The 24,902-nt window shown below is 40.8% G+C and overlaps 1 protein-coding gene across 2 annotated transcripts in view; it reads left to right on the top strand.

Moving 5' to 3' along the window:
• Positions 1–24,902, top strand: part of LOC139696112 (uncharacterized) — a 1,156,921-nt gene that overhangs the window by 646,129 nt on the left and 485,890 nt on the right. For both annotated transcript variants that reach the window (XM_071594713.1, XM_071594712.1), the window contains one exon: positions 16,620–16,784. In XM_071594713.1, coding sequence (XP_071450814.1) covers positions 16,620–16,784 — 165 coding nt within the window. The remainder of the gene's footprint in view (positions 1–16,619; positions 16,785–24,902) is intronic.

Here is a 24,902-nt window from a genome sequence, read left to right as displayed (position 1 = left end):
GAACGCTCTTCGGCGACGCACAAATATATAAAAACACAAATGAAGATTTTTAGAATATAGAGACACAAAGAAAGGACACTCAAAATTTGTTATTTGACGTTTCGACAGCTCGGAGATTCTGAAGACGACAGCCGAACTGTCGAAACGTCAAATAACAAATTGTGAGTGTCCTTTCTTTGTGTCTCTATATTCTAAAAATCTTCATTTGTGTTTTTATATATTATATGTGTATGTGTGTGTATATATATATATACATATATATATATATATATATATATATATATATATATATATATATATATATATATATGAATATGTATACGATGACGGCGGTCGTGCCGTCGAAACGTCACCTTTATTTAGGGGGCATTTCCTTGCCTACGCTTTTCTCGGGGATAATATTGGGTAAACCATTCTCCTCACCTCTATCAACCCCACGCTAGTAGCTCCTGCATCGTCGCGAAATGCACTTCCGATTCGCACCTACCTTCCCACTTTGCTCACCCGCTCTCGGCAACTGTTTTGGTTTTTAGAGCCATCTCCCCCCCGCACGCCCTGTTTCCCCCAATCATCAAAGTAATCGCGTTATTTATTCTTTCATATTCATCGCTGAGGATATCCACTCACCCCTTAGCGGGTGCGAGAGAGGCCTCCAACCTGCCGGCATTAATGATGCGACCGCCTCGCTTCCACCCGACACAACGCCTTTGTTTTCCGCCTTAATTCCGCTTGGTGGAGCTTCGACGTCGTCAGGCGCGGTATGGGGGGGGGAGAAGAGGGTTGAAGGGTGAGAAAGGGGAAGGGGGGCACTCGTCGTGGAATGTGGGGGAGAGACCATCAGATACTTTCACACTTCCTCGTTGAGTGCTCCCAAAGTACGGATAATCCCCGCTGGTGTCGTGAAAATAATGGCGAGGGATTACGGGTGTACCCTGATGTCTTGAAGGAAGATTTAAAAAAGAATGTACAACGAGTTGTTGGAACTGTTTGAAATTTAAATTTTTCTCCTTCGTACGTAGACCGCTGCCCAACGTAACGGATTCTTTGATTCCACCCAACACCTCATCAAAATTAAAATACTTTGAATACATTAAAAAATTATGATATGGAATGTATATAATTTGAAGTTATATAATTGAATGCATTAATTTTTCAATGATTTACCTGCATACTTGATTATTTGCCAAAAAAAAAGAGTTGTTTAGTGGATTAATGGGACCATTCCAGTTTTCCCCTACCGTAACTCATCATACAAGTTATTTTGATTCAATTTCACTGTTAAATCATTAACAAATTATATGTCCTGGCAATATCGATCTAGTTATCATTTTGAGCACAGCTTTCGCCGTGATAGGTCAAATGAGAATTTTAAAATGGTCAGTGCGAAGGACGTGTCTAAAGATTGTAGATTAACTCCATCGTTCCAGAAAACAATTTAGGTATTTAGTTAATTATTCTTAATAAGGAACTTAATAAAATTCAGATCAAGATTATTATGAGTCCACGTAGTTGATTCCATGGCGAAGAAAGGGAATTGTTCCATCGAAAAGTGGATCCTATTAATTTCAGCGGGTATAAATTCTGAATGGACGATTTTACTCCTTCCAATAAATGACTCGCTTTGCTTTTAATTACCGCGCTACTCAGTTCTAATGTTTTTTTGGCCACTGCTGTTGATGCAGCAAATATATTGGTTGTAGAGAACACTATAGTTTGGTTTACTTTACATACACAAATTAAATATGCAAATTAAATACCGTAGAAATCTTAATTTACAAATTAATTGAAGGAATTGCTAAACATATCCAAATTACAGTTTATTTTAATCTGCGAGGCCCGTCCAGAAATTAGAATATCATGCACGTGCATAATTTATTTCTAATCTTTGCCGATTTCATCAGATTTGAGATAAATATTTTTCTACATTTCGTGTAATGTGTAATGTTGAAACAACTGAAGTCCTAAGTTCCAAGTAAAAGCATTAAAATTTCTTGAAAATCTCTTGTGTATTTCATTTGTCAATCCGCTAAAATTTTCCATAATTGATCAAAAAAATATTATTCAAGGGTTTGGTATCCTGCATCCACTTCCTCTTTGGCGAATTAAGTGCACATTCCACTCGCATCTCAGTGCACCCTATCAGTTAGAGATATCTCGAAATTATTCTTTTACCTAAAAGTTGACTGATTTATTTACGAAGAATAAATTCGTCTTTTAATTATTCTGACGTGTATAACTGTCCACCTGGTGTCTTTTGATATGAGATAAATAAATGGAGCGTAGTTATTTACGGCGCGGAAACATGGCCATTGCAGCAGGACATAGGTTAGATGCTTTTGAAATGTGGGCGTGGAGATGGATTTAAAAGGTGATATGGAAAGAAAGTCAAACAAACGAGGAACTGCTGGCTATGATGAATGGGTCGGAGTGATGATTTGTTGGGAAAAATCCAAAGGAGGCAGGAAAGATGAATACAGTGCAAGCTGATTGGGAATGAGTTCTTAAAGACCGTGGTATAGGGGGGAGAACGCTGGGCAGTCAAGGACTAGGATAGGGATGTTGGATGGAATGAAGGACCGATACGGAGATTAAGGGGGGCTTGTTGTGTTGTGGGGTATCAGTTTGTGTCTTGTCGGACAAGGCTAATGATTGTGTGCAGTTTTTGCTCATCTTAAACCTGAACTCTAACGGTAGACTACAAATAATAGTACTAATAGGACGAATCATTGCTCTCGTGATCTTTGCGGCCGTAGTAAAAATCTCCTTTGTATATCATGTCCATGTAAATTAAGTTCATAAGTATATACACCATGTAGTTTTTTTTGACGCAGGATGTAACGGGTGCATGGTGCACGGATGCAGGGTGAACACCTGCCAGTGTAAGCCACCATTTTGATAACTTGGTGAATTAAAAAGAAAAGAGATCGCATTAAGAGCTCCCGATGCATTTATATTAACGTCGATACAACGGAATTCACTCTACCGTTTTAATTTTTTTTTGTCCTCAAGCCATTCGAAAGCGTGTTGAAGAGACACTAACGGGTGCGTCTGACCAAAGTAGGAGGATGGGATAAATATTTTATTTTTTGGTCATTTCCGCCTCTCATTCCTTTGTTGGTTTGAGAGGAGCGCGGATAGTTTTCTTTCTCCCTCGCCGCTCTTAATCACTAAGGCGCATTGTCAATGTCAAGCGAGACCTCGAAAAGAGTCGCTCACATAAATCAGTCCGATAAGGAGCTTTCCGTAGCCCCGCCCGCGGTTGGGAGCGAACTGGTTAGAGTCCGATGAAAGTGCCCCTCGGTCTCATCGCAAAGTGAGGGGAGACTTTGCTCTCTCGAGGCGAAGAGTGAAATGTTTGCTCCAAAGTCGGTCATCCGTGCCCTTCCTCAATTCCTCAACCCCACGCCCCCAATTCTTCTACTGCCTTCCCACCCTCTACGGATGCACGTCGATCATTCGCTCTATTCCTTGTGTTACTAAAAGAAGCACTGCAACACAGGTATCATACGAGCACTGTCCAGAAAGTAATTTAAGTTTTGAAATGAAATATAGACCCGGTGACAAGACAAAGTTTTATTATATTAATTTAAAAAGGCACAATCTTAAACTATTTTTCTACGTGCTCTGTGCAAATAAATACGCGAACTGGTGCAAACTGGCGGCCATGGCGCGAACTATAGTCTTCAAGTTTTTAGGTGGAGAGCGCTAAAAGTTGTCAAGAAATGACTGCAATGTTGACAGCTGTTTACGGTGACAATGCTCTGAAGAAAGCATCCATTTTCAAGTGGATTAAGAATTTTAAAGATAGCCGACAAGACGCCATGAATGATACAAGACGGGACGACCTTCAACCACCTGTGTTGACGACAACATTGATCGTGTGCGGTCCCTTGTATCTAACGATCGCTAAAAAAACTGTCCGGATGATAGCTTATGGACTGAGTATAGGAAAATCAACGGTGCACACTATTTTAACCGATCATGATGGATGGATCCTTCACCATGACAATGCACCCGCACATTCAGGATTGATTGTTCGCCAGTTTCTGGCAAAAAATTAAATCATCTTGATCCCTTATAATTCTCCTTATTCGCCAGATCTCGCTCCCCCTGCGACTTTTTTTCCTATTCCCAAAATGTAAAAATGTGATGAGGATGTCACTGGGAAGATGTGAAAGATACGATAAAGCAAGAAACGACGAGAAAACTAATAAGCCTAACTGCCATTAGGACTTACTCCCTAGGGTGCTTTAATAAACAGTTGAAAAGTAGATGGAATAAGAAGGGCATAGCCTAACGAATGGAGAGTACTTTGAACAGGGGACAACATCGATGTAGACTAAATACTGTAAAATAAAGTTTTAATGGCCTCAGTTCGCCTATTTATCGGATGGACCTCGTATTTAGCCGCCATTCGAATAAAGGCTCTGATCATACCGATACACGAGCTTTTCAATTCCGTCTCTTAAGAAATCTGCCGCCTTAAATTTTTAACGCTTGTTTACACCACGAAGCAATTCCGCCTCACTGTCAAAACGCCGTTTTGCAAGTCATGTCTTGCGAGAGATCCGCAATCTTTAATTGGCGATTTTTACAAATTTTTTTGTTCCACTCACCGTCAGATCATCCGCCACAGTGCTAGATCGACCACTGCGGTCATCCTCGTGAACATTTTAAAACATGAATCCACCACTGCCTCACTCCCACTTCACTCCTTATTCCGTCTCCGCATACACTTCACAAAGTTGCCTATGGATTTCAATTGGCTCATGATTTTTTTCCAGTAAAAACCTAATCACAGATTGCAGCTCAGTCAGATTTGTTAAAAATTTTAACGAGCACTTTATTTGAGTTTCCTCGTTTGCCTAAAGTTTACCCCTCTATCACAGCCTTCTACCTTAAATTTGTTTCATACTTCAGATAATCTAGAACATGATAACTTCTGGTACATGCAAATCTGTATCTAACTAGTAACAAGAAGGACAATGAACTAAGGTTAAGATGAAATTATTACCCCCATCGCACTACGGTAGGAGAGATCATGTTGGTAAAATTAGAGAGATTAAGTGTAGAACAGATGGATTTAAGATGTAATTTTTCCACTAAATATAGGGGATAACATTGTTCGACCGCAGTAAGGTCATGTTTGGGTAAAATTATTCTGGTGTGTATTTACCCGCTGCCATACCCCCTGGCCGCGGCTTGCAGGGAATGTATCAATGCAATAAAAAACAAAATAAAAATTATAAGAGCACACTTGGTAGCGTTGGTCTAAAAACGAAAAATTCTTTTTTCCACCCCTATCGTGATCTATTTTTGTTATTTTGATCCCTTAGCGTTCTTGGAAAAAATCACCAATCAAAAATGTAAAGAATTTTTGCAATGGGACAAAGAAACCGGTTTACATTGATTCAGAAAATGTTAAACATCAGAGAACTGATATGTAAGACTGCAAGCAAAACTCGCTTAACTTAAATCATCAGAGACAGATTTACGATCACAATTAACTGGTTGAAATTTTGCGTTCAGAAGTGATCTCTTATTCTGATTCCATGCGTGGCGCGTATTTGTTCCCGGTTATAATATCATCCGGGGCTAAATTAATTTAACGTGGTTCAGCGCGGTCAAGTATGGAAATGCGTCGTGAATTATCAAATAACTTAATAAAATGGGTTACGCAAAATTATTCCACTCATTCTCTCGTTTCATTATCGGCGTATAACATCCTGTCTGATGTGATCTCTTGTAATTTGTACTGACTTTCGGAATCAATATTAAGAACACAAGACGGATGTGAAGTGCAAGTTAATCTATGAGTAAAATTATCCCATGTGAAGTTTCTCCTGGGCCAAGTTTAACTCGCATTCGCCCTGGGAAGCACTGACTCTCAATCGACCAAGTTTCAGTTTCTATCCACTGCTTAGATCGATCAATCGGTATTTCATATGGGATGGCCAGAGAGTCGTTAATGTAGGAAATTAACGACACCAAGTATTCCCTCTGATTCACTTATTGACACTTGATTAACTTCGGACGACTACCTTATCATATATCTCACGGTGGTTGATATGATACTTTTGGATACATACGCATTTTTCTGGAACGGCATGAAATGCTTGATCGGAAAAGTGGGATTGGTCGGAGTGAATTGGTTGTTGGCAGCCTCTCTCGAAGGTTAATGTATTTTTTTATGAAAACCTACGCATTCCCTTTGCGAAAGCGAGCCTATTGCACATTATTCTATCGAATACGTAGTAGATTAATAATTAAAGACATACTCAATGAGTAGAACACAAGCTCTGGAGTCATGAAACTAAAAATGATTACATGCGTACTGATGTCCACTTTCATAATCCCTCGTACTTATTCCTGCCAACTATTCATTGATGTAGGAGAGTTAGGCTCAAAGTTAAACTTCCATGATTGGGCATTCACCATTGGAAGTATTCCGTATTCATTGATACTTTTCTCGAGAGAAAGAGTAAAAATCGTAAATAGTTTTTGTTCGAATGAATTTTTTTCCCAAGTTTGATCAAGATTCTAAATAGGTATTAATGTTATGAAAAAGTTAATTCTATAACTTGAATTTTTCTCCCGGAAACATATTTCTAGCTGAATTATTTCGTATTTCTGATAGTAGCTTAAAAATTATTTCATGTGTAATTTTTGAGCGATTTGGTCACGACAAGCGTCTTTTGCGTATCTTAGGCAATGGATAATATGTGTTAAGTTTGTGGATAAAGGACCGCAATAACGATTAGATAGCAATCAAACGAAGGAAAAAATAGCTATCCCTAAAATGACTGTCTAGCATATTATGGTAAGAATAAAGTCAATGAGAATTTTTTAGATTAAAAAAAAAGAAAAAAATTGGCGACTCCTTGGAAAACGGATACTTGTTTTAGACTAGGTTATGCCCGAATATTCACAAAAAGTGGACTATCGGGATGATACGCAAAACTTTTTAAAACTGGTTCACGCTATGTTCTTCGCAATTGTGTTTAGGATAAGATCCGTTGGACTGAGTGACAAGCCTAGTTCCGAGGATGATATTAGCACTGTAATGGCAAACCAAGCGCACCGGACCTGCCTATCCCTTTCTTTGAACTTCCTATCCCTTTCTGGATAAGCAGGTCGAAAAAAATGACTGGTTAATTTATGGAATAAACTAAAATCAGACCTTTCTGGTTGTTTCCAAACCCGTAATGGAGCAGTTCGAATGATACAGCACGCATGTTTGCAAAATTAAATTGAAATATGAAATAATTGTTCCATTCAGGGTTGCTATTTAATCTCACTGTCTGCTAGTATTCTTCAAATTGTCGAACACTACTCCATTGGCAAAACCCGTGTCATCTGACGTCACTTCGGATGCTTTCTCGGCCGTGACAAAGTATTTTTTTTTACTTCGTCTATTTTTTATCTTGCGTTAAAAAAGAGTTTCCCTCATTATCTCCTCCCTCACCGCCTTGCATTTAAAAAATTGAGCGCTCCATGGCGAATTAGACCTTAGCACCATTGGTTTTGAGGGTTGGTCCTCTGTTCCCTCATCTGCGCCTTTACACAAAATTGTGGTGCTCTTTTAAACTGTAATCTTCAAAAGGGTATTCGGTAAATTAAATGACAGTGGTCTTTTTTTTGTGAAGTCGCCTATAATTATGTTGACCCTACATTTTTTTAAATAGCTTCCCTACAATTATTGGTCTCTTCTCCAGCTAGGTTAATTGCTGCTAGGTTTAAACGAAATTGTTCCGCATAGTCAAAACTCATCTAGGAAGTCGTTATAAAAACGAATGATAGGACCGACGAAAAGTAAAAGCATCCTCAATTTTTTTAGTTCACTTAATGTAAATTCACTTTTCAAATACTTTAACGGTATATTTTCCATCATATTTCTGCTGTGCTCGAAAGAAAATACTTTGTTTCAAGTTTAAAAGTACTCCTCTTTTGGTGACTCATTTCCAGTAATGGAAGGATGGTGAACATGGTGAAATATTTGGGTATCCGGAACACCACTTTCAACATCAGCGTTGGAAATCACTCCTTGTCAAGAGTGGGGAAATCTCTTGGCTCAAGGGATGGGTGCAAACGTCTTGGCAGGTGTGAGTGATAAAATGCGTGAAGTCATTACTTTACTCGAAGGGAACCGTAAAAATAAAGTAAAAATTTTTAGCCAGCTTCTGTCACTGCGCCTTCCAAGACATGTTGCGTTGTCACGCAATGTCTTGGAGGAGTGAGGTTGTCACCGAGCATCATTCACCCCGTAAAATCGTCGTTTCTGACCATTTTGGCCCCACTCAAATCCTCTCACCAATTTCTCTGTGGTGTCAGGCTTTAAAATTGTGAAATCATGGATTGAACTCGAGAACTTGTATATTTCACAAATGGTTTAGTCTGGTACCCCTGGTTACAGCACTTATGGCCACACCATCATCATCATATTATTGTGGTTTATTTATATTTATCCACCGGTTAAAGTAGAATTTTGCATGGATACAAGCTTTCAAATGGTACAGCGACATTTTGCCTTAGCTCCCTAATAACAAAACACAACCTGACATCCAAGATTACTGCAAGCCCTTCTTCGGCTCCACACACGTCCTTCCTCCCTTCAATAGGGATGTCCGACATGCCTATACTATTCCCGCCTCTTCCTTGCTTGCTCAAAATTCTATCATTGCCAATCAAATTGCTCCGCTTGTAATTCTCCCAACAATCCCCTCTCTTCGCCCACCATACCAAGTACTTCCTCATTTGTTTTCTTCTCTGTCCATTTCACCTTCTCCATCCATCTCCACACCCACATCTCAAAAGCCTCCAGTCTACGTTTATCCTCCTGCTCCTAAGACCAAGTTTCCGCACCGTACATAGGCTATGCTCCATATCAAAGTTTTTACGAGTCTTTTCTTAACATTGTTACTCAACGTCCCCGTCATCAACTCCCTCCTCCTTGTGAAAGCCTCTTTGCGTAGAGGAATTCTTCTCCTTACGTCCCTACTACTTTGACCGTGTTGATCCAAAACACTTCCGAGATTCGTAAACCGTTCCACTTGCTCTATTTTTTACCCTCCTATTTTTATGTTTAATTTGGTCTTTCCCTTTTTGGGAAACCGCGCAACCTTCGTTTTGCTTACATCTTAATATTTTCTAATTCCCTGTTGAAATAGTCACTCGTGAAGATGAATTCTCCATTGTAATGAGACGATATTTTCCGTAATAAAGTGATATCTACAATAGTTTTCCGTCCATGTTCCATGCTCTACGTCGTTTGATCCTCATCTAAATAATACTCATGAGAACTGATTTAATCAACTCCTTAAACCACACGCAAACGGACATTACCCCTGGGAGCGATCCTGGAAGCAGCAATTCTTCATCCGCAATGTATTTCTAAGCAGAGATACGTCAGATGCATTAAATGCCGTGTAATGGTCGTCTGCTTATTATTTTCATTAAAATGAAGAGTTAAAAATCGACACTTTTTGCTTGTTTTTCTCCTGGATTGTAAAAGGGGTTGTAAGTAACTGACAATTCTGAACGAGGATTTATACCAAGTGTAAATAATTTATGAGATCATGAGTGGAGAAACCTTAATGGTTTTTTAAATCAATTATCATAACCTTTGAGAAGAATCGCCTGTACGAAATTCGCTTCAGCAGAAGTCGTTCTCAAATCAACGCATTTACGGGGAGAAATAAAAACAACCCATCGGAACGGGATGTCGGCAAATATACTCTAAGGGAGTAAGTATTTCAGACGATAGTCCGTAAAAGGGAAATCCCGAAGACCACAGAATCGACGTTTCGATCTTTGCGGCAACGAGCAATATATTCTCTCTTCGACGTGTCACAAGGGGTTTTTGATGCGCCATCCTTTAATTGTGTAACGGTATGGGATAACGAATTTGTTATATGAAGTTTTTGTTAGAGAATGACGATTTGAACGCATTGGTTTTCCCTCCACGGTCGGCTGACTTAAGTGTTATGTTACTTAAGGAACTTTTTTAGTTCATTAAAGTTCATGTAGCGTTCGTATTAATGGGATCGGTAAGGTGCGGTGGCTAACGTACTGGCTTCCCACCGAGAGGATCTGGGCTCAAATTCTACAAACATTTTTCAGAGGTATCTCGATCCCTGCTTGGGGTGCTTTGTGCTGAGCACTTTGAGTGAGTACGCCGTCCGTCGGATGGGACGTTAAACTGCGGACCCCTTAGAGCAATTCGACATGTGTAGGCTAAATCCGACGCCGGGTTTCTCTCCACCCTTCATCCTTTCCCATCCATCCCTAATGGCACACATGACTTTAGCTGTCGTTTGCCTCCTCTAAATACTACTACTACTGTTACTACTCGACTGCGCTACAAAGTAAGATTCCAAGTCAGGTTTCCCTGGCACAAAATTCGTGCTTGAATTTAATCTTATGGGATTCTTCAATCGAAGATCATGTATGACTAAGTGCTAGGATGTAATAGAGGCTGAAAAGTATGCTATGTCATGGCATTCTGCATTAAATCAACTAACGGGAATATGTTTTCTGATATACGAGGGTAGGCCGAAAACTAATGCACACATGCTTGAAGACCACAAACAAAAACAAATTGCAAGATTGGGAAAAAAGTAAATTAAAGTACAATTCATAAATTTCGAAATCATATATTTATTTTTTCAACATAGACACCGTTAAGGCTAACACATTTCTCCCAACGTGTAACAAGTTTTCTCATTCCAGCACTGAAAAACTCTTCCGACTCCAGGACTTTACAGCTGTCGTGACCTCATCGTCCGAAGTGTAATGATTACCCTCGAGGTGTCTCTTTAATACAGGAAAGAAATTAGCATCGTATTGCGTAAGATCAGGGGAATGAGGAGGGTGTGGAATCGATTCAAATATTATGTTTCACAGAGCCTCTCCAGTTGCGCGCGAGGTGTGTGGACGAGCGTAGTCATGTTGCAAGATTATTGGCGCCAGGCTGCTTTTAACACGACAATCTCGACCAAAATGGTGTGCGATACGATTTTGAGTGATTCGCCGGTCATTTTGAATCAAATCTCCGACGGGTTTGCGATGTTTATCGTCTGTGGCAGTGATCGGACGTCCGCTGCGTGTTTCATCAATAATGATGACTTTTCCAGGCTTACAACCACGAAACTTTACTACCCATCGGATTACAGTAGACCTACCAACAGCATCGTTACCACAAACAGCCTTTAAACGACGATGAATCTCAGTTGAAGTCACTTTTTCAGCAGTTAAAAATTCGATAACATCACGCTGTTTTACTCGCGTAAACATAGTTATAGAACACGTCTCCATTCTTCCGCTTCTCAAAATTCACTGGATGAATAAAACGACCTCAAACCTGCGCATGCGTGTTGAGGGGAATGTTACTTCCACATACCATCAGGAGTGCTTCTGAAGTTTATTTTGTCTGAAGTGCATTAGTTTTCAGCCTGCTATCCTGATTTACCTTGAACACTTTTTTTGCTGTCCCCTCTTCGAAAGGGTACGTATTGAAGGATAATTATACGAGTCTTCATGCTTCAGAGGAATCAACACCGAATAGAACAGAATGAGGGGCTCCAGTAAACCAATATTAGGATTGAAATACTGTTGATATATTTTATATACACTCCAGGACTTCACGTACCGCGCATCGAGTTGTTTTTTTTTATTTTCTTCGACGGTCCTGTTTCGAATCCTGAATGTGACTGATTTTCATCAGTGGTCCCCTGAATTCCATTGGAGGTCGCGTGCGTCTCGCGAACGGTACTCCGTTTCCCGCAGCCGGATACCTCGGTTGCGCTGTACCTACCCGTGGCGTGATAACGACCCTTGATACGGAGTCATGGGGATATCGATTTCCATCCTCGCGCCACAAACTCTCTTCATTTGCCTCGCTGCCGCGGCAACGACCACGAATGACCAGAATGCCAACCCCGCATGTCTTTCTTCATGAGAGGTTGTCATGACTAAGTGTTGCAAGGTTACACCCTTTACATCTTTCTAGTTGCACCCTATCTCTTGGCTACCGTCCGCCATGGTGTCTCAATTATCTAAATTTCGGACGTGTTTTAAATACTGGGATGGAGTCCTTCGAAGTGATGGGAAAATATTGAGAAAGAAAGAGGATAAGGAAATTCCTTTTTTTAATCACTAATTATTGAAGCAAAAAAATCTTTTCCCTGTGTAAATCACACTTAAAACCTGTTCATTGTTATATTCTGTCAATATTCCACATTGTTGGTAAGCAAAAATACCTTCAATAGTAAATATTCTAACAAAGCAACGACGTGGCAATGGATATAGGGCAGTGGGCTCAACGGCTGAATCCTTCATTAATACATAACGTAAGAGTAGGGGCTTTTGGTTTAATTTGAAGATTACTTTGAAAATTCGTCCGCCAATTTGAAGCCGCCATATTTTTCCTTTTTTCTTTCATATTGACCCTCGAGTCGAAATCCGCTTGGTCGAAAACACCAAATTCCTCATTTAGATCAAATGAAACGTTCGTATTATGCGCTTTTTACACCTCCATTTAACTGGAAAGCTTAGCGATGAGGTATCATTCGCCAGAAATTTAAAATCGGACACCTAATAATCGGGAGAAAATAATGAGAAATATAAACTGTCGTTATCAATAGAAAATGGCCTTAAAGTCATGAAAGTGAATCTAGATATGCACTACTCGTCATCCTTTTGTTGATGATTATGAGTTCAACTTTAGCTGCGTGGGATATCAAACTTATCATCCTGTAGTCCTCACATGATGTAGCCTATACCTTTTTTGGAATAGTAACTAACACCGGTTTCAGAAAGTCTTCCGGCCAGATTCTTTCCTCATAGATACTACGAATCAGCCCATATAGCCTCTTCCTCCCAAATTTTCCTAAACATTTCAGTAGTGCCGCGGGAATGTTATCCACCCCCACGGCCTTTTTAGTTTCATCTCCCTTAATGCCCTTTCTATCTCATTGTCTAGTATGCCTGGACCTAAGCTGTCTTCCTCTACGTCATATTCTTTTTCAATATCTAACTTTGTTGGTCTAAGCTCTTTACTATACAGTTCTTCTACATATTCCTTCCACCTCTCTTGGATCTTTCCTGCGTCAAATATTACCTTACTCGCCTTATCTCTAACTGTTACCATAGCTCTTCCTTTCTTACTTCCCGATAACGATTTAACTTTGCTGTACAACGTACCAATTCCACCCTTCCTCTGCAGACTTACCATATCCTCGCACTGCCTCTTCCACCAAGTTCCTTTTGCTTTATTTGTTGCCCGCCTCAATTTATTGTTTAATATTTTATACTTCAGTTTGCCTAACTCTGTATTTACATTCTTCCATTTTCTCCTCTCATCCATCTTTGTAATCAACTCATCCGTGATCCACAGTTTCCTGGTCATTTTTCTGTTGACGTTTCCAATAGTGTCTTTTGCGGCTTTAGACAACCTTTTCTTGATACTTTCCCATTTTTATTCGATAGTACTTAGCTATTTACCGTCCTCCATGGTTTTCTCTACCGCCTGTTTGTACTCCTTCCTTTTCAACCCATTTAATGCTTCTACATTCCATTTTCTGACCCGCCATTTCATATGCATTTCATAACAACTAAATTGTGGTCAGAGTCCGCATCCGCTCCCGGTAAGCTGTGCGAATTCATCACACTGTTCCTAAACCTGTGTCTAACCAGAATATAATCTAACTGATACTTTTCTGAGTCACCTGGCATTTTCCATGTATACCTACGCCTTTTGTGGTGTCTAAACCAAGTGTTGGTTTCATCGTCCTTTTGTGGAATCTAAACCAAGTGTTGTTGATGACGAACCCCTGTCTCCTGCAGAACTCAATTGCTTTCTCCCCGCGGTCATTCCTCGTGCCTAAATCGTAGTCCCCCACCTCATTACCATCTCTTGCCTCGCCTACCGACGCATTCCAATCCCCCATCACTATCAAATGTTTCCCTGCAGGACACAATCGATGGTGTCCTCTAACTGATCGTATATCCTATCGACCTCTTCTTCCTTATGGTTGCTCGGTGGCATGTACACCTGAACAATGACCAAATTCGTCGGTTCCGCTTTTATCTCTGCTAGTAATACTCCGTTGCTTGCTCTATGTTTACTACGCTTCTTTCTATCTCTTTATTTAATACTATGGTAACCCCTCGTTGGCTCTGGTCCCAGCCACTGTATATTATTCTATAATTATTACTCCAGTAAACCCCGCCATCCTTCCATCTCACCTCGTACAGACCTTAAATGTCTATATTACCCCTCTCGCTTAAAATTCTCCAATTTCCCTGTCCTCATTATTTTACTAACATTCCACGTTCCTATTCTAATTAATTTGGTCTTCTGTCCTGCTGCTGCCGGTTTTCCCATGCAAGGGTCTCGTGGGATGACGACCGCGGAAGCCTTGCCTCCCCCGCTGTCGGGCACGACACACGGCCGATTGGGCCGAGCCCCGTAGTTGCCAGGACTCAAAATCTCTGTATAGTCCATCATGTTAATCTTGGGAATGATAATTGAGGTGGTTTCTCGATGCCTTCCTCAATTGTGTTTTTAACCTGACACCATCACTTACTGTCCGCCCCACTGGGGTCAGACGCCTTTGCAGCCGCCTCACTGAGGAACAGGCGCTGCGTGGACTGGGGAGGGATATATATAGAAATACACACACACACACATAACATGCTGCCATTGTCTCTCAGTTCCTCCCCTTGTGTCTTCCAAGTCTCTCTCCTCGGTTAGAAGCTAAGTTTTCGCCCCAGGGTTTCTCCTCCCCTCTACGTGTCAACGCCTTGCCGTGCCCTCCGCGTCGATGTGTCCCCCATCGGGGTTCGTTGCGCCCTCTCCTGTTGATGTCGCGCCCAGCGTTAAGTTACGGTTCGGCCTAATGTATGACGGCAAAACATGGCGTATTAGTTTTAATACAGGGAATTCAAAACTGGATTTTTCTGAGACGTTGAAGCTAATCCATTCCTCTTCGTCTCTAAAAGACTCAAAAATCATCATAGCGATGCGATTCTTTGGTTTTGACTATCTTCATTGGATTTTCTAGGACATCTATCGGTCCTTCCTGTTAAAACTTATATTTAACGATGGAATATTTATATTTCGTCTTTCTCTATTTGTTGATGTGACTCTTCTTGACATGTTTTGTGATAAGTATGTGATATTGTTCACCTTGTTTATTAAAATAAACTTTTAGTTTTTTTTCGAAGCGCATAATATTGTGTTCATTCCCCAGCGTGGACGGTTTTCCGTTTCATATTTTCCTCTCTCGCTAAAATTGGAGCAACTTGTTTTCTATAGAATATTCATGTGGATATTGTCTGGTTATCTTGGAAAGCTTCGTTCAATGCACTGTTATTCAGTGGAATGAGCTTATTTTTGTTGTCAGAAATTAGAAAAATGTAATGATGGATTTGGTCAAGCGTTTTGTGGCCTGCGGCGTGTTCTGGATATGATAAGGATGCAATTTCTGCAAAGATATGACTCTTGTCGCGTACATTGACGAAGAGAAAACACGAGGCCTTGGACTCATAATATAAGTATGATGTTTTTGCTGCATAGGGTGAAAGTATTCTCCACATATGCTGATGAAAGACGAAGGATATATGCATACAGCCTATCCATCACTTTCGACGGTCAATCAATGTTCGGACGAAAACTTCATAATAAGAATTTTGTTAATAGTTTTTAATCAGCTGTGCATACATTGAATGAGCCAATCTGTACGCCCGAAGGTCGAATTTTGCAAACTTAGGATTATGAATAGTCGGTTAACCAATGATTTAGTCTGAGAAGAACGTTGTTTTTTTTTTACAAAATGACTATTTTGGAGCTTTCTCAAACCGTCTCGTTGATCGTTGATTGAAAGACAATATTATATTATTTATAAAATAATAATTAAAACCAAAATTAATGTAATGTAATTAAAATGACACTTAATTTATCTATTTTGGTTAATTTATTTATTTTGGTTAGGTTAAACTATCGTATATTCTCTCGAATACGAGTCAACAGGTTTTTTCTTGATATGCCTTTACTTCATTCGTGGATTGATTAATAATAGGTAATTTTCCACAAAATATTATTAAAATTTAATATTTTCCATAGAAATTATTTTGTGGAAAATTTCCAATCTTTAATTGATCATGCTATTCCACCATTTCACGCCTGAAACCTTTCTTTTTATTCATTCGTAGAATTTAGAATTTAAAATTACTATTTGGACTTGTAAAGGACACTTACATATGTAGTTTAGACGTTTCGATGGCACGACCGTCGTATATATGGATGTGTGTTTATATATACCCATATATATACCCATATATATATATATATATATATATATATATATATATATATATATATATATATATATATATATATTTATATTTATTTATTTATTTATTCTATTCAATGTGCAAATCTGTGCATAATGAATGTGTGTTTATCTATACGTATTTATGCGTACCTATGCATAAAACTATAAATTTTATGCCTAATACAAATAGTGTGAATACAGGGATTCGTTAAATGTAAGAAAGGACCATTTGGTCTCAAACTCGCCCAAATAATGACCTCTATATTTCTATCTATCCGACCGCAGGTGACCCAGAGTTCAAGCCTCATGTTTCTGCCTTGGCGGACGTGGTCTCCTACCCTCTCGACGGCTCCGAGCACTTCATGATCCTCGCATGCGACGGACTGTGGGACTGCGTCTCCGAAGCACATGCAACCGCCTTCGTCTACGACCACCTCCGCCAAGAGAAAGGTACGAACGGTGAATTATTGATGGGCACCTCTGTGTGTGTATGTTCATGTATCCCCATCCCATTACTACACCCACGGTCATCACCGCTCCCTCCCGCTCTATCTCTATCTCTCTCTAGGCACTCCCACAGACCAACAACACTCCACCCCCCCCCCTCTCCCACAATCCCCTCAACCCTCCCCTCCCACGCGAGCGCACTAGTTTGCGCTTCACTCCGCTGAAATGTGGGACCAGTTTGGTTTTGTTTTTTTATTTGCATTTCGCGGATGAAGGATCCGTAGTGGCTAGTTAGTTTATCACGTAAGGCGACGTACCCCCACCCCTCTCTCATCTTGCGTTGGCCTGGTAATTGGTTGCCTGGGATAAGTGTACTACTTCTCTCTCCTTTTGGACTGGTAAATCTGCCGTGGCGTGTAATGGATGATACTTTTTATTCGAGTGATAATTTTGTCGAGTTCGCTAATTAACATGCACGGGAAATTTACGTTGCGGAATTAAATACGCAAGATGCACGTTACGTGGAGTCAACTGGTATCATTTTGATGATGTGGAAAATAATATTAGGTGGCGTGACATCTTTCAAATTGCGGACTGTGATTTTGTGCATTTCCCTGTATAAGTCTCATATTAAGTTTTAGGAATATATATATATATATATATATATATATATATATATATATAGACATATATATAATGTTGAAAATGAACGTTAACAAAAATAGACATTTTAAAAAATGGCACTATCTGTCTCTGTGTCATTTTGTCAACGCTTACCTCAGAAGACCCATTATCATCTTATTTAGACTTAAAGGGGTGGAAAGATAGCCCCCCTAACTAATTATAGGATTGTGTAAATTGACGTTTGAAAATATTAATGAACGGTGTTATTTCGCATTGTTAAGACCTCATATGCATCTAGGGTTTGTGGAATCGTTTGCTAAAGAGACTAATTTTGAAATTTTAACAGTAGACTGGAAAATATTCCCCTTTCCTTGAAAAATTATCATTAAAGAACAGAATGTATGATAGAATTATTGAATAGTTGTAGTTGGGATCCATTAAAAGGTTAAATATTACATGTACATCATGTAACTTTAAGATAAGGGCAAATTGTTTGACGTATACCCGGAAGGAATAATTCTATCCCTGCATTAGGTTAGTAGACGATAAAAAAGCGAGAAACTTTGGAATGCTGAATTCCAAACATGGCAGTATAGAAACCCCTCCTTCCTTCGCATGCATCGTGATCACATCATTAAAACGATTCTTACTTTCTGAAAATTTATGGATACTTTACTTAAAAAATATAACACCAAATACATCGATTATTGCGGGCCTAAACTCTAGGCTGCAATCCCTCTCGGCTCCTTTCTGGTTCAAATATAAATGTGGATGAACCATCCCGCGTAACTTCTCATGCTATTTTAAATGCGGTTCCAATATTTTCACGTTTATGAGCAGCAGTTAGTGGGGAAAACTTGGTCCATGAGCCACAACACGACCTTGCGACACTTCTGGCCCCTCGCTGGCTCTCTTCCCCTCCGTTTTACACGTATGTAATTTCTATGTGACTATCACTCCAGTAATCCCCGCTATCCTTCCATCTCACCTCGCACAGACCTAAAATATCTATTTTTCCCCTTTCCATCTCTCGCTTAACATTCTCCAATTTCCCTGTCCTCATCATTGTCATAACATTCCACGCTCCTATTCTAACTAATGTGGTCTTCTTCTCCTGCGTCTTCTGTCCTGCTGCTGCCGGTTTTCCCTTGCAAGGGTTTCGTGGGATGACGACCGCGGAAGCCTTGCCTTTCCCGCTGCCGGGCACGACACACGGCCGATTGGGCCGAGCCCCGTAGTTGCCAGGACTCAAAATCTCTGTATAGTCCATCATTTTTATCTTGGGAATGATAATTGAGGTGGTTTCCCGATGCCTTCCTCAATAGTGTTTTTAACGTGACACCATCACTTACTGGCCGCCCCACTGGGGTCAGACGCCATTGCAGCCGCCTCACTGAGGAACAAACGCTGCGTGGACTACCTTTCGTCTGGCTCCCAACCTTCGACCTATCTGGCATGGGTGACCCTACCAGGAGCAATAATTATTACTCCCGCCAGCACAGCTCTAGGGGTCATCGGAACGCACAAGCTCTCCTACCATATCAAGATTTTAGCCCATCATTTAGATCCATAAATAATATCTAACCTGATCTACTATTTTGGTAATGTAATACCGTATTGTATATTCTAGGACGTAACATACAATTAATAAATGGTTTTATTTTCAATATTTCGTATGTGAACGAATTTAATTGACAGAATCGCGAAGTCAACCAAAGTCAAATTCACTCTTCGACACACGCCCAAGGGATGGCTTGCAGAGTGCAATGCAGGTATAAATAAGGTTTAGTGTGCTCTTTTTGATGAAGGAAACGTCTTAACAGCGGCGACCACCGCAGGTTGCTTTCTCGGTGGCCAGAAATCTTCCTTATTCGGACGAAATGGAAGTCCCCGCGATCTGCGGTTAGGTCAGTTTAGTCGGGAGATAAACCCACGCGATTGATACATCTACGTTCGTTTTCCGATCACTCTCTGTATGGCCGGACCGTTCGGCCATTCTCACTTTGTTTCCCTCCCATCACCCCTCCGGCGATAACGTGCGGTCTCGCCGCAGAGGTGACCCGGGAAGAGAAAGGAACCCGCCGGGGGCCACCTCCCCAAAAGGAGATAAAAGGGGGCGGGATTCCTTTAACAGTTCGCCGGAAGGCTCTCTCTCTCGCGGAAGACCCCCATTCTCGATATCAAAAGGGTGATTGGTTTGCGATGGAGTCCGTACGCAATGTAGGTAGGTGAACGTGCTAGTGGCAATACGACCTTAGCATCATCAAGCAAGACCTGTGCGGACAAATAGGGTCACGTTGTCCCGTGAATGAATAGGTTGTGCCTCCATCAATATCCTCTCCCCCCTCTCTCCCCCTCACTCATTCAGTGCACATTCATCCTACGCCATTCCCACATTCAAGTCGGGAGGCGCATCGCTCGCGTGGTCAAAGGAAGGGAACTGAGAGACCTTTTGGTCGGAGTTGAACGGGTAACGTGATCACGGCTGGGTTTACCGGCGGCGGCGTAGTAATTTCCTGTTTCGTAGATAGCAGAGGCGTGCGGTTTGGCATTTTTATGATCGTAACGAGACGAGAACCGTTCTTGGAATCCCTTTCGCCGCGCCCCTCGGATCGATATTGTTTTTTCCGATTCCAGGTCGTGCCAACCTTCCGAATACCATCCGACGATATTACAGTTGTGACCAAAGTGAGTGAAATCATGTAATGGAATCGTCTGAAGTTATTAATAGAGAAAAAAATTAAGCTCACAAAGCGTCCATATCCAAATGTGTTATAATATTTGGCACGACGATAGGTGCCGAAGAAGGATTAAAATATCCAGTAATACATTAGCTTGAGTTTGTGTGTCAAAAATGTTTTTCTTTATTCAGTAGTCCCAACATGGGAAAAACCCCGTTTATAATCCCCGACGTGGAGAGAGTTTCTTTCACTCCTTTAAGTACGAAATTATTGAAACACGAACTGAGGCTCTGGATCAAAATTCGAGTAAAATGGATTAAATTTTCTAATTCTTCCAATCAATTAGCGTATACCATTCCTAATATTTGAAATAGTTCCTGTTAAACGCGGATTACTAACAATTTTATCCCCAGAAAAACTTGACGACAGACAAGCGTATCACGTATTCGCTCGTTGTGTTATTTTTTTAATTTCCCCCAGATCTGGTGAACGTCTGTTATATTTTTTTGGCGCTGCACATGTTTTTTTTTAAATTATTCCCTTAAATGTGTAAGAGTATCTAATTCACTTAATCGTAAAGACCATTTTATTTTCCGAACTTAAGATGATGTTACATTCTATTATGTGTATTTACTTCAAAGTTAGCAAAATAATATCTAGATTCATTGTTTTACGTTGCCTGAGCATGGTAATAATATCTTGAATGAGGCTTGACTTTTCAATGAAATGCTCTCTCATTCCCTCACACATGAAAGGAATAATTTTTAATTGAAGTGAGTGGAAAATGTTAGAACTTGGCTATGGAGCGTAGTTAGGTGCGGTGCGGTCGTTGAAACAGGATCATAGGCGTAGATTGGAAGCTTTTGAAATGTTGGAGTTGATAAGGTTAAGTGGACGGATGGGAAAATAAACGAGGAAGTGCTAGGCATTGTGGGAGAGGAGAGAGGATTGTTTGGAGAAATCCTAAAAAGGCAGGAAAGATGGATGCCGAGCGTTTTGATTGACAGTTTGATGTTGAAGACTGTGAAAGTCGGGGGAGGACGTTAGACAAACGAGGAAGGGGGAGGAATAAGAAAGGCATGATGAACGGAATGATAGGAGAAAGAAAGTAAGTCGAATTTAAGAAGGGATGATTGAAGCACCTGATATGAGGTTGTGTTTTTTAGTAAGGACAAAATAATTTATCGTGGTACGGTTTTACTCTGTCTCCATACCTTAAACATTAGAATAATAATAATACGGAAAAGGGGTGTTCGGTGTATATTTTTTTTCTTCTCGTTGACCAATGCGTTTTCGTGTTTTCTTATGTCCTCGGCATTTCTCAATGTTTCTTAGCCATACACCCTTTGAGAGATCCAAACCAAATTCAGTGCTACGCATTTAATTATTTTTTGAGATAAATTTAAATCCCGATCAATTTCACCTTGCGTAGAAGAAAAAAAATTCGAAAACATGGCGGCCAAAAAAAAGGTATTCAAGTATAATTTCATGAATATAAATAAGGGTTTTTCCGTTTCGCCATCGTTCCGTGATTATCGCGATTTTCTTTCTGATTGGTCGTCATTATTTCGGTCCCTCTGCGCCAGCCATTTTTTTCCTCCTTTCTTTAATTTTTTTTTGTTAAATTTGTTTCGCCGCGGGTTCACCATCCATCTGGCGTTGCAGTTTACTTATTCAACCGAAACTTCGCGGCGCACCTGGGTTCGGCATGAAGAACTCGCTCTCGCATCTCTCACCCTTGCCTCCTCTTCGGCGGGGATGTGATGGGGAAAATTACCTCCAGATCCACCCTCTTAGTTTCCGGTGGGGAAGAGGGGTTGGAGAAGCCCCCTCAACGCACGGAGCGCGCGTCTCTCTCCATCCCACCCACCCCCCTCATTCCCCCCTCTCTCTCTCTCTCAATGGATTCCATCCCCCCTACCCTCTTCGGCGTAAATGGAGGGGGATGCTGTGGGGGAAGGGAGAGAGTGGTGTGTTTGCGGGGGGAGGGGTTGTAGAGAGAAAATGTGTCATAACGTGTATTCCGGGAGCGCCTCCTTATTCTGCGGCGGAGTCATTACCCATCTCAGCTCTCCGCGTAAACCGCGCGCTCTTACCACCCCGCCACCAAAACCTCTTCCCCCCCTTCCCCTCACCCTTTCCGTCGAGCTGTGCTTTTTCAACGCCCCCTTGCCGCATTCTCGTGCCCTCGCCTTGCCGTCACCCCCTCTCGTCGTGGTGCTCTCCTGCCAACCCCTCGATGGCGCCACCGCCGTCATCCTAGCACCACGCCCTTCTCCCCACTCCCCCTTTGCGTTTTGGGTGCGCGCCCTTTCCAGCGGAAAGGGGCGCACTTCGTCTATCTCCCCACCTCCTTCCTCCTCCTCGAGATAGAGAGGGCGTGCGGAGATAGGAACGGGGATGGAGGAAGAATTTAACTTAAGATGATAAACACACTTCTCCTGCGCGTATGTACTCATATAATTGTGTGCGTGCGTGCCTCTTCCGCAGAGGAAGGTTGTCTTGCCACCGAAAATTTTGGAATGCGTGTCTTCTTCTTTTGTGTATTTTTCTATATTTTATGTTGGATGCCGCCATCTCGCTTTTTCGTTTGTATTATTGTTCACATCCGTGAGACATTCGTGCCTAATACAGCCATAAACACGTTAATCAAGCCGAAGGTCGGTTTGGTAGGTGATGATAGAGTTCGCCCGATTAATAAGCCTACTTAGAGTACTACTGTACGGGTTGTGAAATTCACACATCAGGGTAGGGGGGTAAGTTCCTTTCCCTGTGCCGGTTATGGTTTCCCAGGAAGACCCGCAGCACCACCAGCTTGAGTGGTGCTAAGGGTGCCCTGAGAGGCTTGCCCGGATATCGAACCCAAGCTACTTGGTCAGTAGTTCAACGTGTATATATATAATGTATATAATATATATTAGCTATATATATATATATAGCTAATATATATTATATACCTATATATATATATATATATATATATATATATATATATATATATATATATAGGTAATCAAAAACATGGTGATGGCAGACAATGCGGAAGATCAATTGGAAATGGGATAGACAAAGTGAGGAATGCGGAAGAAGTACGTTATTATCGAAGAGGAAACGACCATATGAAGATCACTCTACGGCAAAGAAAAGAAAAAAACCAGATACATTGGGCACACCTGGAAGGTTTGATGGATCAGTTAGATATATTATAGAGGGGAATATTGACGGAAATATAGTATCCCGCAAAGGAAGATCACGATAAAATGTTTGAGACAAAATTAAGAAGGACTTTTTGACAGAAAAGGTATCAGTCTTTTCAGGAGGTAAGAGGGAATTATAATACTGAGTATATAAACCTCTCTTTAACTTTCCTATTCCTTTTCTACCATCATGCCTATGTTCCCGATGTTGATACAAACATTTATGTGTGCGTTTCTACGTATACTATTATATCATCATCGTTAGTATTTCAATCTGAAAAGATTGGTTTTTCTCCAGCCGTCCATTATTCTATGCTCAGTATCTATCGTTAGGTGCATATTCAATCATAATTAATTTGTATATGATTAATAGAACGCGAATCCAAAATTTGTCATGATAATTCATTCTTTCAAATTACCGTTAAGTTTCCTAAGTCCCATTCTGTCCTAAGGTGAGAGGCATTCGCTATGCTTAAGTGGTACCTTGAATGCATTTAGCGCAGTTTTAATCCGTGTGAAAATGAACAGCCAAAAATTAAAAAAAAGAGTAACTTTGGTTCGTTAAGAAACCGTTTTAACCAATCGTCACTCTTTTCACCCAACTAACATTTTTATTCGCGTGAAGTTGCATTTCCTGGTTGAAGCTCTTCCAGCTCATTTTCCGACCCCAATTTCACCAGGAGGGATCCATATCGTTAAAAATTCCGCAGGTGAAATTGCGTTTCAACTTCTTTTTGCTAAAATTGTTCATTTTTTTGGGAGTGGGCCAACATCACCCATCCTCCTCCTTCTCACTCATCCTATTTTACCCGCCGCACCGAATTCTCTCATTCTTTTCGGGCACACTCCCTCCTTCGTAGAAAGGGAGGGTTGATGCTCGCTTAAATCCTCTTTCTCCCCCTTCCACCGAGAGAGGAAAGCCTCAAAAAAAGCCTCAAGACGTGATGTCACTGCGGTGATTTTCGCCTCGGGATGATGAGGCGTATTTTTTTTTCTTGGGTGGGGATGGGTCCCGGGACTAAGTGGCGTAATGAATCATTTCCGAGGAAAGAGGGGTTGCTCAGGTATTCGTGGAAGTCTCCTCTGATGAATGTTAACACGCCCGTCGGACGGCGTGTCCCATTTTCTGAGGGCGCCACGATCGCGAATGGCTCGGCGTTGGATGCGAAATATCAAGGGTCCTTGGCATTTTGTGCTCTTCCTTGCCACTTGGAAGGTTTCCTTGAAAGGTTTCAAATGGTTTCGAATGCGGATGATGTCAAAATGTTTTCTCAAGTTAAGAAATTTAAAAAAATATTACTAGGAAAGCGATTAATATCCATCTTTCATCAAAATTGTTGGATAAAAAAATATTAGCGAAGCTTTTTGTGTCAAAATAACGAAATATACAATCGTTAAGACGTGGGTGAATCAAGTGAAATCCTTGTAAATACGCTTAAATTTCAAAATGGTATCCCACTGTTGTGTTATTTGGAATTAGTAATAGCTAAGATTTGAATAGTGTCACATAATAAGTCAGCACGATACTAGGAAGTAAGAATATGGTGCAGCAAGAGTGTAAACATGGCAGCTGGATTTCCAATCTGCACCGTAGAGGAAAGGCTTATTCTCATTTGTTT

Source organism: Hetaerina americana, unplaced genomic scaffold, assembly GCF_022747635.1.
Source record: "Hetaerina americana unplaced genomic scaffold, ioHetAmer1.1.p SCAF_68, whole genome shotgun sequence".
NCBI classification, from domain to species: domain Eukaryota; kingdom Metazoa; phylum Arthropoda; class Insecta; order Odonata; family Calopterygidae; genus Hetaerina; species Hetaerina americana.
Note: the sequence above shows the minus strand (reverse complement) of the source record. Positions and strands in the feature narration are given on the sequence as shown.